The sequence below is a fragment of the Schistocerca serialis genome, chromosome 2 (genome assembly GCF_023864345.2).
Source record: "Schistocerca serialis cubense isolate TAMUIC-IGC-003099 chromosome 2, iqSchSeri2.2, whole genome shotgun sequence".
In the NCBI taxonomy this organism is placed as follows: domain Eukaryota; kingdom Metazoa; phylum Arthropoda; class Insecta; order Orthoptera; family Acrididae; genus Schistocerca; species Schistocerca serialis.
Window position 1 is genome coordinate 1,016,599,966 of NC_064639.1, and position 19,115 is coordinate 1,016,619,080.

The 19,115-nt window shown below is 39.7% G+C and overlaps 1 protein-coding gene across 1 annotated transcript in view; it reads right to left on the reverse strand.

Moving 5' to 3' along the window:
• Positions 1–19,115, reverse strand: part of LOC126458432 (brefeldin A-inhibited guanine nucleotide-exchange protein 3) — a 325,613-nt gene that overhangs the window by 205,666 nt on the left and 100,832 nt on the right. The window contains exons 8-9 of the mRNA XM_050095487.1: positions 15,897–15,994; positions 4,136–4,320 (exon numbers count right to left, since the gene is read on the reverse strand). Coding sequence (XP_049951444.1) covers positions 4,136–4,320; positions 15,897–15,994 — 283 coding nt within the window. The remainder of the gene's footprint in view (positions 1–4,135; positions 4,321–15,896; positions 15,995–19,115) is intronic.

Genomic DNA, 19,115 nt, shown 5'->3' on the forward strand with positions numbered 1-19,115 from the left:
CTGTACAGGATGGCAGCCAATCAAGGAATATTTTAGGGTATTAGTTTAAAAAAAAATTATTTCAAAGGCCCAGTGGAATCTTTACACGTTTTCTCCCAGAGTAATTCACACCATGTCTACATGACACAAGTTGCTTGTCTTTCAAAACAGAGGCAGTTCTGTCCAGTTAAAGCTGCTGACAGGAAACACCCTGAGCCATCTGCTGCAACTACTAGCGAATTCACACCATTGGTTTCAGCCAATAGCGTGCACGGGATACCGATCATGTTTTTGTCCTGCAGAGCGGAACACAATTGCTTCGCTCTCTTGTAATCCAGACCTAAAGCAGAACAGACGTCTTTTTGGAAGGTAGAGCCTCTGGCTCTGCTTTTCACGACCGGCCACCAATGTAAGTCAACATGAACCGCTTCCCCTTCCGTTGCCCATTTCATTTAATCGTTCGACCTCCTAGACTGGCCTAAACCTGCTAAATTCCGACCCTAGGTGCCCCTTCATTGTACTTAATTCCCTGTTTCATCATTTAACGGGAGCCCTGGATGCCCACTATCACATCCTGACCGCTTGATCTCCTGCACACTGTCGCCACGAGGTATATTTAACAACCTTCTTCCCCCTTCCCTGCCATCATTAACAACTGGTGTCAGAAGTTTCTCTTCCCATCTCCAAACAATTTACTCTTTTAAAATTGGTGCTAGAAGTGGATGTAAAAATTATATCCCCCCCTTCCTGGCACGAACTCTTTTACAACTCACATGATCTGATGCAGGCTGTGTTTTTTCCAACTAGGGTGCAGGGGAACAGTAGCACAGCCATAGATAATATTTTTATTCATTCTTCATTACTAGAGGGGCATTCTGTTAGTAAAAGCGTGACTGGCCTTTCACACCATGACACACAAATTTTAGCACTAAAAGGCTTTTATACTCAAACAAATGTTATATATATTTACAAACTATGTAGAAAAGCTAATCCAACGGCAATAGTGAGTTTTTTGAACCTCGTTAAGGAACAAGAGTGGCAGGATGTTTACAGTGCCGAAAATATAGATGACAAATATATTGCTTTCATTAACACATTTCTATATTGATTTCGTTAACACATTTCTCATGCTCTTTTAAAACTGCTTTCCATTAGAATGTTCTAAACAGAGTACTAGCAGTAAAAGACAGCCTGCGTGACTGACTAGAGGGTTGAGGATATCATGTCAAACGAAGGGAAAATTATATCAAAATGTTAAAAGTAGTCACAATCAAGCTACAGTAGCCCATTACCAATAGTGTTGTAAAGTGCTCAAAAACATTATTAGGAAGGCAAAGAGTATGTGGTATGCAAACAGAATAGCTAATTCACAAGATAAAATTAAAACCATATGGCCAGTTGTGAAGGAAGTGTCCGGTCAGCAGCACAAATTCGACAATATAAAGTCAGTTCATACTAAAAATATTTCTGTACAGACAAGTCAGATATATGCATAGTATTTAACAATCATTTTATGAGCACTGCTGGTGAATTAAGGGTATCGTGCCTTTCCAAGATTGATGTCTGAAATACTCCTCTGTGGTACTGACAAGGGAGAGATTGCGTCAATAAGTAAATCACTGAAAATTAAGGACTCTGGGGTTCCTAGCAGAACATTACAGTGCTGTGCTGCATATGTTAGCCCTGTACTTAGCCATATTTGTAATTTTTCCTTTAAGAATGGTCAGTTTTATGAACAATTTAAGCACTCAGTAGTAAAGCTGCTTTATAAAGAGGGAAAAAAGGGATAATGTAGATAATTTTAGATCTATTTCTATCAGTGTTTCCTAAAGTTGTTGAAAAGGCTGTATATGTATGGATAACTGATCATTTTATTTCATATAATTTCCTATCAAATGTACAGTTCAGCAACAGAAGTGGTTTAATAGCTGAAAACACTATATTCTCTTTTCTCTGTGAGGTACTGGATGGATTAAACAAAAGGTTTCGAACATTAGGCATCTTTTTTGATTTAACTGAGGCATTTGATTGTGTTGATCACAAAATATTGCTCCAAAAGTTGGACCATTACAGAATGCAGGGAGTAGCTCCCAACTGGTTCACATCTTACTTTAACAACAGAAGCAAAGGTTATTATTCACAGCGTTAAGAATGGCTGTGATGGGTCTGTGTGGGGCACAGTCAAATGAGGAGTGCCCCTTGGATCAGTGTTGGGACCACTCCTTTTCCTTATTTATATAAATGATATCCCCTATGATGTTGTGTGCAACACCGGCTCTGTTTCAAATAGTGCAGTTCATGACATAAGTTCATCGCTTGTAGAAAATAAATTAATGCTAAATGACAGTAAGACTCAGTTTTTACAGTTCTAACACACAATTCAACAAAACCCCGACATTTTAATTTCACAGACTGGGCATATGATTAGTGAAACTGAACAGTTCAAATTTCTAGGTGTTCAGATAGATAGTAAATTGTCATGGAAAGCTCACATTTAGGATCTTGATCAAAGAGTTAACGCTACCATTTTTACTGTTCAAACCGTATCTGAACTAAGTGATAGAATGACATGAAAAGTAGTCTATTTTGCTTATTTTCATTTGCTTATGTCATATGCTATTATATTTTGTGATAACTCTTCCCATTCTCAAAGGATATTTTTGGCTCAGAAATGAGCAGTTGGGACAATAAGTGCTGTAAGTTCGCGAACCTCTTGTCGACCCCTGTTCACTAGTATTCTGACACTGGCCTCTCAATATGTATATTCTTTACTGTTGTTTCTTGTTAACATTAACAGTATCAGCTTATTTCCAAGAATTAGCAGCTTTCTCTCAGTTAATACTAGGCAGAAATCCAATCTGCATCTGGATCGCACTTCCTTGACACTTTTGCAGAAAGGTATGCAGTATACTGCTGCATCCATTTGAAGCTACCACAAGAATTCAAAAATCGTAGCAGTAATCCATGCACTTTCAAATAGAAGCTGAAGAGTTTCCTCATGGGTCACTCCTATTCTGTTGAGGAGTTCCTTGAAAAATTAAGTTGATTCCTATGTTATATTATTAACAGTGTTTACATAAACTTATGACCTGTCTTTTTTGGGTTCATAAACATTTTATTTTATCTGTTATTACTTTCATGTTGTAATTTCATGTACTGACACATTCCATGACCTTGGAGATTTGCTTCTACAGAACCAAACAAGTAAAGTTTTTTTTAAAAAATACATACAGTAAAGTCAGAATGACAGGATATGTTTTAAATATATCTGAAGATGCCCACCACAGACTGAAATCTATAGCCTGAGAGCAAATTTTTGTGATTATAAATTGAAATAAAAGAAAGAACTTACACGTTACCTGGATCACGATTCATGAAACTTCCTGAAACCATTTCACCAACTAGTGAAGTGTTATCCTGGCTGTGATGGTAAGCAAATAAACTATGAAGAATTTTGGTTGGTGCAGGCACAAAGTCTCAACCAATAATTCCTTGGGCTTCACTGCCGGATTTTGAAACATCTCTACTACAGAAATCTTCCACTTTTAGGTAATTTACAGTGGTATTCTGCACATTAATGAAGTTTTACTGCTCTATTACAGTTAAGATACACACAACAGTTTTTTCTGGGTCGACATTTTAATCCATGCAAAGTTTCCCATTTGCCGTCAAAATAAACACCTTGAAAAACGTCCAAAATTGACAGTGACCATCCCCAACTTTTATAATTTCTGGGTTAGAGCAAAATAGATCGCACATGAGCAGAAGAACAATTGCTAGTATTCAGAACTAGTAAAAACCTCAAAAGTTGGATTTATTTTGTATCCAACTTCTCACACCTTTTAAAATGTTATTCTTTTCTAGTTGTTCTTCCACTCTTCATTTAACCTTTTCACTTACAATATTAGCTGTTTTGAGGGCACACTGAAAGAATACAACAACAGTAATTGTTTTTAAAAGAGTAACCCGCTATTTGACTGTGTATAACTACATTTATCTTCTGTACTCTCTAGATTTTAGGTTTTTATGTCGTTATCAGGTACAATGCCAAAAGTTGTTAGACCATTATTGAGTCATATCTGTTAAGGCAGTTCCTCTTCAATGTGGCATGAATGTTAGAGTGAGCTTCGTATTTGGTGAAAGGGTTCAGACATACCTTTGTAATCACACTGATGTAGTTCCATGTAGAGTGTGTTTATACGATCCATGTAAGTATGAGTAATCCCCTTTCCAGTGCATAATTCCTCCAATGATCCAAGCAGAGCAACAACACACGAAACACTGACATTTGATACTGCCGAGTCACTGCATCTACTGCATTCTTCAATTGAGTCCATCACCCTGCAAAACAAAAGCAACGAACATAACGAAAAAATTATATATTACTTTGTTGTTCAACCAGCATATCAATGTTAAGACCCTGCATCCCCCACCCTCCCAGAAAAAAGAACAGGAACAGTACATGCAGATGCAAATTCTACAAGTGCTGACAGTGTTCATTTTTTTTATCAATGGCACTCATTCCTAGTTGATTTTTGTAATCAGGAGAACACAGTTGTTGAGCAACACAAGAGCACTTTCTATTTGGAACCTGACTCCTCGAATCAGAGCTCACAGCGTCACCCGCAAACTGTCTGCCAACGCCAATGCACTACAACAAACCATCAGTTCACTTGCAGTAACCGTGTCATGTGGTGCATGTACATAATCAGTTTTTAGGCATGCCAGTAGCCCATTCAACTGCCACTGGTTGAAGTGGGCCACTTTACATGTTAGGAAGTACTAAAAACTTAATCAGGAAAATGTGGCTGGCTGATCACTGAAAGTATGAGCCATCCAATCTGTGACATACTAAAACTCTCCCTCTAATGACTTAGGCTGGAGTCCTGATGGCATACGAAATTTTAATAGTAATGCTGACTACTAAACCCCAAAATGCATACCTCATTTACAGCTTCCCATGCATCACACTATAAAATGCACTCTCTTCAATGTAGCATACTGTGTCATGTAAACCATAAGTACCATATGTTGGAGAGTTTTATGTTACAAGAATCCATTTGACTACATAGTTGGCCCTATATGGAGACACACCAGAGGGACTAGGTCCTGCAGAAGGGACTGGTATGGTGTACACTACAGCTGAACAGCTGCTTTCCCTGACTGCAGTTTTTTATGCCTCTTTGCCAACTGCTCACCACCTCACAGTTGCATGGCTCTTTGACTCAATGGAAAGATGACACTGACAGGGTAATGGCAAATGTGTTTCCTGCAGGCCTTCTTGACTATCATATTTGCTTCTTTGTTTCCATGAATTCCTTAGTGCTCCAATACTCAGTAAAATGACATATTTTCTCTCGAAGAAGAAGTGGGTCCCTGCATATTTTGGATCAGTTTATGTGCTGTGTAAATCTTTTATAGTGACAGTAGGTCACTAAGGGAACACAGATACATAAGAAATATCATCCTCAATGATTCTTCATATGCTCTGTTGTTTTCAGGCTAGGTATAGGTCAGTAGTAAACACTGAAAAATCCTTTAGAAGTTCAACAACAGCACATATGTAGGAAAGACTAGAGAGCAACCAAGGGTGTCCTCTTGCTTTAAACAATCAGTATACACTAAAATGGAATTGTGATCCTCATTTAAAGCATTGCTGTTAAAAAATACATACAGCTACATTTGCTATGCATTCTATTAGAATATACTCAAGTCTAAAAAATTTATGGGCCTCTTCAGAAACCAAAGTGGATTTTTACTCCAATCTTGGTGTAAGGCATTGATTTTTGTCACATACATTTCTAAAGAATGTCAAAATGCCTCATTGTTTAGTGACAGTTGTTAAACAGTTGTTAGGAAAGTGGAAAGCACCAGTAACACAAGTAAGTGAAATGTAGTCAGATTACAACTCTTTGATATCATGACAGGTTGCCATCAATAGAGAAAGCAGCTCTCCATTCTCAGCAGAAAGGTTGGGAATGTGATAAGTCAAATATGCTCCAGTGGATAGGTTGAACTCCGTCTAATCTATTTAAAAATGACCATACTGCAGACAACATACATCCATAATCAAGCCACGATCACAAGAAGGTTTCATTAAATTGAAGTGGACATGTTCTGTTTGCTTCCAAACCATGTGGCTAATACATTTCAAAATGTGAGGTGCTCTGGAGACACCGCAGCAGGGCGACTGCGCGAGTTTTGGTGTTCTAGTAAAGATAAGTCATTTTAGATTATAAAACATATAGTTTACTACTGGTTACTTGGTAAATAGGTGTATTAGTGTGCCTTTTAAGTGTACCATTAAAGGTTTCATTTTTCTTAACGTAATATAGCAGAAAATGTGAAAAGATTGTACAGTCGTATTTTCCGTTTACATTTTGCCGCAGCAAATCTATAGAATTTCGTTTAGTTGTTCTTTGCTCTCTCCAGCAATTTAATTGTAGTGTACCTCTTCATTATTTAACAAGCATTTCTGGAAAGTAGTGTAAAGTTTAAGTTGTTGTTTCAGAAACTTTGCACTGTTGTTTTTGTTTACACACAGTTGCGTGCAGGCCCAATCTGTGAACCATATTTTCGTGTTTATCTGCAATTTAACTGACAAATTCTTAATAAACTATTACGTTTATCATGAGTGAAAAGTGCTTGACTTGCCGTAGAATTGTTAGGTCGGGGCTTTGGTGTGATGGGTGCTGTAGTTTTTTCCATGTGGGTGACTGTAGTGGCGTGGGAATAGGGGAAGTAAATGAGACTCACAGTGGTTTTGTAGGATATGTAGTAGAGATAGGACGATACTAGAACAGGAGAGGAAAATTGCTGCCCTTCAGGCTGAGCTAGACAAGGCCAGGGGAGATCTTGACAGGTTAAAGAGGGAGAAGGGTAAAGAGAGGTGGGAAGTGGCAACAGGCAACAGGAGGAACAGGCCTAGAACTTTGCCTGACAGTGTCGTGGTGAATGTGCAAAATAAATTTGACCTGTTGCTTCAGTTAGAAGCTGGTGAGCCTCAAGCAGTTGCACGTGTAGATAGGGCACAACAAACTTTCAGCAGCAAATTGAAAAGTAAGAATGTAGTAAAATAAGTAAAGAAAAAGAAAGTGTTTTGTTAGGTAGTTCCCACTGCAGAGGTGTTGGCCAACTTCTGCAGGATGAACTAGGATCAGAATACCAGGTCACCATTTTTTTTAAACCTAGTGCTGGTCTGGAGCGGGTGACAGAGGATTTAGGGTAACTTTGCAAAGATTTCACTAAGGAAGACATGGTGGTTATAGTGGGTGGGCCAGGTAATAGTATTGACAGAGATCCTGGGTACAGTATAGCGTGTGACCTGGCAAAGAGTGCATCAGCATCAAAGCATACTAGTGTTGAGTTCATATCTGTTCTTTGGTGCCATGATTGACCTCATTTGAACTCTTCTGTCAAGAGAGTTAATTTGGAGTTGAAATGGTTGCTTATGTCGGGTGCAGGGTCACACATTGGTGTGGTTCCTATTGATTTTCTCAATAGGTGGGATTATACCTCAACAGGAAAGGGAAGGGTAAACTGGCTGGGGAAATAGCAGGAAAGTTAAAGGGGAGAGGCACTTTCATGAGTGATAAAATACCAGTGGTTATAGGGTTCAGAAAAGACCCTTTTTTAGGGTAGCGAGGACAGAAAGAAACCAAATTTTAAGAGAGGTTAGGACTGAGATTAACCTTCAGTTTGAGAAAGAAACCAAAAAACACAATTCTAGCTTATTACATCAACATAAACAGCTATTGGTTAAGAATTTTCAACAGTCAGCAGATATTTTAACTCTACCCAATTTTAGATCAGTCAATGTGAAATGTCCGCTATCTTTATTGCATCAAAATATTCGAAGACTGAGAAATAAAATTAATGAATTAATTATCTGCATAGATGAATTAGAGTCCTCAAACCTAGCTGACATAATCTGCCTCTCTGACCATCATGTGACCACTGGTATAGAACTTTTTAAGTGTTACAGGGTTTAGGGTAGCATCTCACTTTTGTAGAGCAGAAATGGAGAAAGGAGGAGTTGCCACATCCATCAGGAACTGTCATAAATTTAAGAACATAGACATTCATAAATTTTGCCTAGAAGAGTATATGGAAGCTTGTGTAACAGAAGTAGAATTTCACAAAAAACCCTTCATAATATTAAGTGTATATCAAGCACCTACAGGTAACTTAAATCTGTTCGTAAACCACCTTGAAGCTGTACTGGCCCATTTAACAACCAAAAACAAACAAATAGTGGTTGCTGGTGATTTCAATGTAGAGTTTCTTAAAGACTCTCCCAATAAGACCTTATCTGAGTTAGTAACACTATCATTCAACTAAATTCCCACTGTAAAGTTCCCCACGAGGGTAGCCAATTGTTCACAAACAGCCATTGATAATATCTTTATAGAAAAGTCCAATGAACAAAATTATATTACAAAACCAATAGTCAATGGCCTCTCAGACCATGACATACAGTTCCTTCTGTTAAATGTTAATACTGAACAGGATATAAAATCTGTTAAACCTGAGCTCAAGAGGGTAATCAATAAGCCAAAAATTGATTATTTTAGGACACTCCTCAGAGACATTCACTGGACTGATGTTTACAGTGGTCATGGCAGGAATGAAAAATACACTCCTGGAAATGGAAAAAAGAACACATTGACACCGGTGTGTCAGACCCACCATACTTGCTCCGGACACTGCGAGAGGGCTGTACAAGCAATGATCACACGCACGGCACAGCGGACACACCAGGAACCGCGGTGTTGGCCGTCGAATGGTGCTAGCTGCGCAGTATTTGTGCACCACCGCCGTCAGTGTCAGCCAGTTTGCCGTGGCATACGGAGCTCCATCGCAGTCTTTAACACTGGTAGCATGCCGCGACAGCGTGGACGTGAACCGTATGTGCAGTTGACGGACTTTGAGCGAGGGCGTGTAGTGGGCATGCGGGAGGCCGGGTGGACGTACCGCCGAATTGCTCAACACATGGGGCGTGAGGTCTCCACAGTACATCGATGTTGTCGCCAGTGGTCGGCGGAAGGTGCACGTGCCCGTCGACCTGGGACCGGACCGCAGCGACGCACAGATGCACGCCAAGACCGTAGGATCCTACGCAGTGCCGTAGGGGACCGCACCGCCACTTCCCAGCAAATTAGGGACACTATTGCTCCTGGGGTATCGGCGAGGACCATTCGCAACCATCTCCATGAAGCTGGGCTACGGTCCCGCACACCGTTAGGCCGTCTTCCGCTCACGCCCCAACATCGTGCAGCCCGCCTCCAGTTGCGTCGCGACAGGCGTGAATGGAGGGACGAATGGAGACGTGTCGTCTTCAGCGATGAGAGTCGCTTCTGCCTTGGTGCCAATGATGGTCGTATGCGTGTTTGGCGCCGTGCAGGTGAGCGCCACAATCAGGACTGCATACGACCGAGGCACATAGGGCCAACACCCGGCATCATGGTGTGGGGAGCGATCTCCTACACTGGCCGTACACCACTGGTGATCGTCGAGGGGACACTGAATAGTGCACGGTACATCCAAACCGTCATCGAACCCATCGTTCTACCATTCCTAGACCGGCAAGGGAACTTGCTGTTCCAACAGGACAATGCACGTCCGCATGTATCCCGTGCCACCCAACGTGCTCTAGAAGGTGTAAGTCAACTACCCTGGCCAGCAAGATCTCCGGATCTGTCCCCCATTGAGCATGTTTGGGACTGGATGAAGCGTCGTCTCACGCGGTCTGCACGTCCAGCACGAATGCTGGTCCAACTGAGGCGCCAGGTGGAAATGGCATGGCAAGCCGTTCCACAGGACTACATCCAGCATCTCTACGATCGTCTCCATGGGAGAATAGCAGCCTGCATTGCTGCGAAAGGTGGATATACACTGTACTAGTGCTGACATTGTGCATGCTCTGTTGCCTGTGTCTATGTGCCTGTGGTTCTGTCAGTGTAATCATGTGATGTATCTGACCCCAGGAATGTGTCAATAAAGTTTCCCCTTCCTGGGACAATGAATTCACGGTGTTCTTATTTCAATTTCCAGGAGTGTATATCACTTTTGCTAATAAAGTGCTTACCTTATTCGAACACTGTTTTCCCCAAAAACTTACCAAGGTTAGAGAAAAGTCTACTAAGAAGCCATGGATTACTCAAGGAATAGGGGTATCTTGTAAAACAAAAAGAAAACTGTATCTCTCAATCTGAAACAATTCCAATGTTGATGCTATAGCACAGTACAAGAAATACTGCAAAATACTAAAGACCGTAATACAGACATCAAAGCAAATATATTACAAGGGAAAGATAGTCATATCAGATAACAAAATAAAGACAATATGGGATATAGTGAAGGAGGAGACCAGTAGAACCAGACATGAAGAGGGACAAATAGCATTAAGACTAAATGATACATTGGTGACAGGTGTGTATAGTGTTGCAGAACTTTTTAACAAACATTTTACAACTGTTACTTAAAACATGGAGCTGTCAGGTTCTGTAGATGCTGCTATGGAATACCTCAGACCAGACATTTCAAGTAACTTCCATAACATGAATTTGACCCTCACTACCACAGCAGAAATAATGTCCATCATAAAATCTTTAAAATCAAAAACATCTAGTGGGTATGATGAAATATCAACAAAGCTAATTAAAGAATGTGATTCTGAGTTAAGTAACATATTAAGCTATCTGTGTAACCAGTCATTTATCAGTGGAATATTTCCTGAATGGTTAAAATATGCTGAAGTTAAGCCACTGTTTAAGAAGGGAGATAAGGAAAAAGCATCAAATTTCCGTCCAATTTCACTTTTGCCAGCATTCTCAAAAATTTTAGAAAAAGTAATGTACAGTCAGCTTTTTAACCATCTTATCTGAAATAACATACTGTCAACGTCACAGTTCGGATTTCTAAAGGGGTCTGATATTGAGAAGGCTATCTACACTTACAGTGAAAATGTGCTTAATTCATTAGATAAAAAATTGCAGGCAACTGGTATATTTTGTGATCTGTCAAAGGCATTTGACTGTGTAAATCACAATATCCTTTTAAGCAAATTAGAATATTATAGTGTAACAGGAAATGCTGCAAAATGGTTCAAATCTTATATCTCTGGCAGGAAACAAAGGGTGTTATTAGGAAAGAGACATGTATTAAGCTATCAGGCATCATCCAACTGGGACTAATTACATTTGGGGTCCCATAAGGCTCCATTTTATGGCCCTTACTTTTTCTTGTGTATATTGACAACCTTTCATCAGTAACATTACCGGATGCCAATTTCGTTTTGTTTGCCGATGATACAAACATTGCAATAAATAGCAAATCAAGTGACGTCTTAGAAAGATCAGCTAATAAAATATTTGTGGACATTAATCACTGGTTCCTAGCTAATTCTTTGTCACTAAACTTTGAAAAAACACACTACATGCAGTTCAGAACTTGTAAGGGGTGTTTCACGAGTATATGCGTAATATATGATGTCAAGCAGATAGAAGAAGTGGACAGTGTTAAATTGTTGGGATTACAGCTTGATAATAAATTCAACTGGGAAAAGCACACCACAGAACTGCTGAAGCGTCTTAACAAATCTCTCTTTGCAATGTGAATTGTGTCACACATAGGGGATATAAAAATGAAAAAGCTGGCATACTATGCTTACTTTCATTCCATAATGTCATATGGGATTATTTTTTGGGGTAATTCATCAAGCCAAGCTAAAGTTTTCTGGGCACAAGAACATGCAGTAAGGGTCATATGTGGTATGAACTCAAGAATATCCTGCAGAAGCCTATTTAGGGAACTAGGGATACTAACTACTGCTTCCCAATACATTTACTCCTTAATGAAATTTGTCATTAAAAATATATCACTTTTTCAAACCAACAGCTCAATTCATGGAATCATTACTACAAATAAGAATAATCTTCACAAGGATTTAAAGTCACTTAGTCTTGTACAAAAAGGTGTGCATTATTCAGGAACACACATTTTCAATAACTTGCCAGCAGCCATAAAAAGCTTAACAACCAATGAAATTCAGTTTAAGAGAAGCCTAAAGGATTTATTGGACGCCAACTCCTTGTACTCCATTGATGAATTTCTCAGTGCAGTAATGTGTTCATTGTAAATAAGTGTGTGTGTGTGTGTGTGTAAGTACAATCTAACTTCTACACCATGCAGTAATGTGCTCATTGTAAATAAGTATTATAGTAGTTGTATTACACGTTTATTACCTTATAAATAAATAAATAAACTTTTTTATTTTAAATTCAGTGCATTAGTATTTGTAAAATGATCCTTTCATATAAAAAATGATGATCATTCCACTTGGGACCTGTGGAATGGTACATTAGATAATTTGAGTTGTAAATATTTGTCATATATTGTTTTTTCTGACATGTTCTACATCCTGGAGGACCTCCTCACTACGGATCAATTGGAATGAAAGTAAATCTAATCTAATCTAACCTGAGGTCTGTACAGATATTCTTCAAAAATAGTTCCAGACTCCTCACTTATTCTTTAAAATTTAAAATGGGTCACTCATTATAATTTCCGGAGATTTCAAAAAAGGGGGGGGGGGGGGGGTGATAACGATTGAAATGCAGATTCGTCAAGTGCAAATTTAAAATCTTTTTTTAAATTTAAAACCTACTTTTTTTGATCGCTCTATCAGCCTTCCAACTTCCAACTGACCAAGCATATGCATACTGCAAGACTGGAAGATGAATAACAAATAGAAAACTCATCCGTGAATAGAGGAGCTTCTTACTGTGAATATAACTGTATTAGTAGCTACCGAAAATATTGTCATACTTAAAACACTGCCTTGAACTGAAAGTGATCAGACAGGTTATTGTTGGCTAAAAAAATTTGAAGTCATTTGCAACGGCCTCATGCAAGGAGCTGTCTACTTCTCAATAGGCTGTAGACCTTTTCAAAGATAAAAGAAACATCTATTAAGTAACACATGCACATCCACCACAGCTGGGGTATCAATGGTGGTATGATAGCACTCAAATCTACAATGAAAGTGGCAAGTAACTAACAAGATTGCTGGATTCCAATATTTAGGTAAGATGATTATTTACCACCTGCTCCAGTATCTGTCTCATACAGCTAGTACAGTCTGTAACACTACAACCTAGAGCCTCACATATTTTTCAACTTCTGATTTCTCACATTTATAACCTTTTGTTTGTAAATGGATGTGTCAATGAATTTTTTTCAGTAATTAGAGTTTATGAAAATGTTATCTATGTTGATACAATAAGTAAAAATGATTTATGTCAAATCACTGCAGTAACCTGGTTTGATATGTAAAGCCTTACTTCAACACAGATGAAACCTAACCTAATCTAAGCCTTACTTCAAGACAGATGAAACCAGCAGCAATGTACTCTAGAGCCTTGGTACATTAAATGCAAGCATAAAAACTGCAATCTTAAAGTCACTGTGCACTCTCTTCTTACTATTTTTACCCTAGTAACACCATCCTTAACCAATTATTCTTATAGCTATTTGGTTTCAAGGTAAATATGTCCCTGCTGATGACTATCCCTTTACTGTAATTTAGGGTGGTGCTCAGATCAGTACCAATACGGCTTCTCTCCATACATCCATGCAATTTGGTTACTTGGGCAACTGTCACTGACTCACCCAGAAATGTACAGTAATGTGGCTAGTTTACTGATGTAAATGACTCTCCACTCTCTCGTTAAAAAAAAAAAGTTACCACAGGGCTTGTTCTTTTACTGACATTTACTGTGGGTTTGATACACTTCCCAGGCAGACTGGCCATGTGAAGTTTCTTGGCTGACTAGCTGAGCTTTGGGCAACACAAATCATTGGGTATGTTTCTATTTGTCATTTTAGGATTAACAGACATGCAACTATCAGACAGGTAATCACAAGAAGAGCCTCAAATATACAGGAAAATTAATACAACTGAGGCGCGGTAGCTCTGTTACTGACATTATATGCATTAGATTTGACAGAATTCCCAAGTGGATGAATAATATGAGGTCTGTTGGTGGGTTGGGTGGGAATACTGGCCAATGGACCAGCCAAACCACTAGGAGAAGAGATTTTAGTGTATTTTCCGCATTAACAGAAATCAAATGAGTAGATAAGGAACTAGAAGTTCATATCAGCACTTTCTTATCTTATCTGTCAACTTAATTTTCTGCATTTTATCTGTACCACCACATCATAAATGCTATAACTGTCTTCCTTTCTAGTTTTTGGGAAAAAAATCATTTCTGAACAACGCTAAGTTCAAGACGTACATTCTCAGAAACTTCATTCTCAAATTAAGGCTTATATATGACACTAGCAGACTCCTTTTTGGAATGAAGTGCTCTCTATGCATGCGCTAGACTGCTTTTATGTCCTCCTTGCTAAAAATCTCTTCCTTTCTAGTTTTCGGGAAAAAAAATCATTTCTGTACAACGCTAAGCCCAAGTTGTATATTCTCAGAAACTTCATTCTTAAATTAAGGCTTATGTTTGACACTAGCAGACTACTTTTTGGAATGAAATGCTGTCTATGCTTGTGTTAGACTGCTTTTATGTCCTTGCTTCATCTGTCATGCATTATTTTGCTGCTGAGGTAACAGAATTTCTTTCCATTCTCAAAAGAAGCTTCAAATGAAATTGTATGCCTGTGGAGTATGTCTCAGTTGTTTGCAGGGAGCAGTTTCCTGTCAGGAAGACAGGGCTTGTACGAAAACATTTTTTCACAACAGCACTCATTAAGTTTGTATGCTTCCATGACCAGTGTAATTTTGAATAAAATAACTCTGGTTATTAGGCTGCATCATTATAGAACACTGAAGCAACTAAACTAGCAAGTTTCAAGCAACTTGCTGTGGTCCTCTTCAGGGCGGATATATCTGTGCTTCCCCAAGGAAGTGTTACACACCTTCTGCTGTTCTTAATCCATACAAATGATTTAAGAGAAAATCTGACAGCCCTCTAGGATTGTCTGCAAACAATGCTGTCATTTAACATGTTGCAAAGTCAACAGAAGATCAAAACAAATTGCAAAATGATTTAACAAGATACCTACATGGTGCAAGAAGTGGCAATCGATCCGAAACAATAAAAAGTGCTAGGGTCTTCACATGAGATATAAAAGCATTTCATTAGATTTTGGTTACACAATGAATAATACTTTCATCAGATAAATCCTGAGGGATCACAATTACAAACAACCTAAAGTGGAAATGTCACAGAGAAAATGTTGTGAAGTTGGCAAACCAAAGACTAAATTTTATGGGCAGAACAATTAGAAGACGAAACAAGTCTAGTAAAGAGACTGCCTGCACTATGCTCGTTCGTCCTCCTCTGGAATACTGCTGTGCAGTATGGAACCCTTACCAAAGACAATACTGATGAATAGCCACCATGTCATCCTCTGTTAATAGCATCACTGGATGTGATATGGAGAGGCATGTGGTTAGCACATCATACTACCAGCTGTTGTGAATATCCAAACCTTGGAGCCATTACTTCCCATTCTTGCATCTCCACAATGCTAAAGGTATCCTATTTCAGTCGTACCACTGATAAATAATGTCTGGCAGTACAGGGAATCAAGCACTGGCAATAAGATACTCACATACTTAACAGTTCAGCCATGGAGGTGGGTGATATGTTATTACACTGTATTTTATTATTATAATGATACCTTCTCACTTCTCAAATAAATGGAAATATGAATGCAAAAAATTATTCAATAATAGTGTTTTGATCAAATTTTGTAGCCCAGCAAACAGTACTTAGGACTGTTAAGACTGTTCCTACATGATCACATTGGGATGCCACAGATTTCAACACTATTAATATCACAGAGGGGATTTCAGTACTTCTCGAGTCTAAACATCCTCTTGCAGTTTTACTTACAGTCTCATAAGGGCCATATCACTTTGTTGAGATCCTTTATCATCTTCCACCAAAATCGGGCCAGCGAAATCTACTATACGGCTTGGACTGCGGAGCAGCTGAAATACAAATGAAAAAATACTTTTCATTGATTGATTCCAGTTAATGACACAACATAGTAACATCAAACAACAGTGGCAAAAAATGTAAACTCATACTAACAAAGAGATAGAGGGGCTGGCCAGTACTTACCTCAGATCAGTACAGCCGATAGATAAAAAATAAAAAAAATAATAAAAAAATAAAAAAAAGAACTGAAAATTTACGTTCCTAGCTTTCAGAACAGTGTTCCTTCATCAGGGAGGAGACAGGGGAAAGAAAGGGAAGAAGGGAAAGTGGATTCAGTTACTCACAACCCAGGTTATGAAGCAACAGGGAAAGGAAAACAGGGAGGGTAGCAAGGATGGAGGCATGGTTGTCAGAGGGAAGCCAAAGGTATTCTACTGTAAGTACTGTGCCAGCTTCAAACCAAAGAGGATGCATACAGAAGTAAAGAGGTATATAGTATAAAGATAAACACAACTATGTAGGATGAAAAGATGCGTGAATTGCTAAAGAGGAAAGGGAAAGAGTAGAAGACTGAAGAGTAAATGGGAGTGAGGTTGTTTAACGTAGGTTCAGTCCAGGGGGATGGCGGGATGAAAGGATGTGTTGGAGTGCAAGTTCCCATCTCCACAGTTCAGAGGGACTGGTGTTGGGTGGGATAAGCCAAATGGCACATACGGTGTAGCAGGTTCCTAGGTCCCTAGAATTATGCTGGAGGGCATGCTCTGCTACTGGGTATTGTACATCTTCTAGGCGACAGTTTGTCTGTGTCTGTTCATGCGCTCAGCCAGTTTAGTTGTTGTCATACTGATGTAAAAGGCTGTGCAGTGCAGGCTTGTCAGCTGATAAATGACATGTGTAGTTTCACATGTGGCCCTGCCTTGAATTGTGTATGTTTTACCAGTAGCGGGGCTGGAGTAGGTGGTTGTGGGGGGATGCATGGGGTAGGTTTTGCAGCGGGGTCGGTTACAGGGGTAGGAACCGCTGGGTAGAGAAGGTAGTCTGGGAATATTGTAGGGTTTGGCAAGGATGTTACGGAGGTTAGGGGGGGCGACGAAAGGCAACTCTGGGTGGTGTGGGGAGAATTTCATCAAGGGATGATCTCATTTCAGGGGTTGACTTGAGAAAGTCATATCCCTGGCGGAGTAATTTGTTGATGTATTCGAAGCCAGGATAATATTGGGTGACAAGGGGGATGCTTCTGTGTGGTCTGGGGGTAGGAACATTGTTGTTGGACGGGGAGGAATGTATTGCTCGGGAGATTTGTTTGTGGACAAGGTCTGCAGCATAGTTGCGGGAGAGGAAAGCACTGGTCAGGTTATTGGTGTAATTGTTGAGGGATTCATCACTGGAGCAGATACATTTGCCACGAATACCTAGGCTGTAGGGAAGGGAGCATTTGATGTGGAATGAATGGCAGCTATCAAAGTGAAGGTACTGTTGTTTGTTTGTGGGTTTGATATGGACAGAAGTGTGGATGTGAGCTTCAACAAGATGAAGGTCAACATCCAGGAGGTGGCTTGGGTTTTGGAGAAGGACCAGGTGAAATGCAGATTCGAAAAGGAGTTGAGGTTATGGAGGATATTAAGGAGTGTTTCTTCACCATGAGTCCAGACCACAAAGATGTCATCTATAAACCTATACCAGGCCAGGGGAAGCAGCTGTTGGGTCTTCAGGAAAGCTGCCTCCATGTGGCCCATGAAGAGGTTGGCATAGGACGGAGCCATCCTGGTTCCCATGGCCATTCCCCTGATTTGTTTGTAGGTCTGGCCTTCAAAAGTGAAGTAATTATGGGTGAGGATGAAGTTGGAAAGTGTGATAAGGAACGAGGTTTTTGGAAGATCTTTGGATGGGCGTTGGGACAGGTAGTGCTCAAGGGTAGAGAGACCATGGGTATGTGGGATGTTTGTGTAAAGGAATGTAGCATCTATGGTGACAAGAAAGGTTTCAGGTGGGAGAGGAGTGGGAATGGATTTGAGGCGTTCTAGGAAGTGGTTTGTGTCTTTGATGTAGGATGGGAGTCTGCGTGTGGAGTATGTGGCAGAAGGACCGCGTCAACTCTCCGACACCTCAACCTACAAAGCTGTTACCCAGGATCCCATTCCCTCCATCCAGACTGAGCTGCAGAAAATCCTAAAAATCCAAGGCCCTTTCCTCTTTAGCTGCTCACGCATCTTTTCGTCCTACATAGTTGTGTTTATCTTTATACTATATACCTCTTTACTTCTGTATGCATCCTCTTTGGTTTGAAGCTGGCACAGTACTTACAGTAGAATGCCTATGGCTTCCCTCTGACAACCATGCCTCCATCCTTGCTACCCTCCCTGCTTTCCTTTCCGTATTGCTTCATAACCTGGGTTGTGAGCAACTGAATCCACTTTCCCTTCTTCCCTTTCTTTCTCCCCTCTCTCCGCCCTGATGAAGGAACAAAGTTCCAAAAGCTAGGAAAGTAAATTTTCGGTTCTGTTTTTGTGTGTGTGTGTGTGTGTGTGTGTGTGTGTGTGTGTGTGTGTGTGTATATATATAAATATATCTATTGGCTGTACTGAGCTGAGGTAAGTACTGGCCAGCCCCTCTATCTCTTTGTCAGTATTTGTTTCACATCATTATATGAGATTTTCCATTAATCATTTAGATCACCTATACGGTCCACATCCTTCACTGTTTTGTCCCTTTTGTTAGCTATCACTTACATCTGTCACCTAAACACTTTGTCTTCTTCAGTGTTTTATATATACATAAATAAATATTTTCGTCACCAACTGTGCTAGTTTCATTTTCCTCCTATTATCTTGTTCTGTTTATAGTCCACTCCTCTTTATTTATTTATTTATTTAGTGATTTATTTATTTATTTAACATTCCATAGTTTTAATGTTTGTTATTCGCTGTTTTCCAGCCAACAATCACTGCCAACAATCTCTTCCACACCTACCAGTATCATCCATTTCCGTCGATTTCGTGTTGCTGGCAATATTTTTGTGCCATTGGCTATCTTTCTCTGCCACAGGAAAAATCTTTTGGGACATTTCTGCGCCACCCGCGAACTTTTTTGCGGCACGCGCAATCTTTTTTTCGCCAGTCGCTATCTCTGTTTTTGAGCAACATGTGTTCTTTTCCCCTGATCTGGACATAC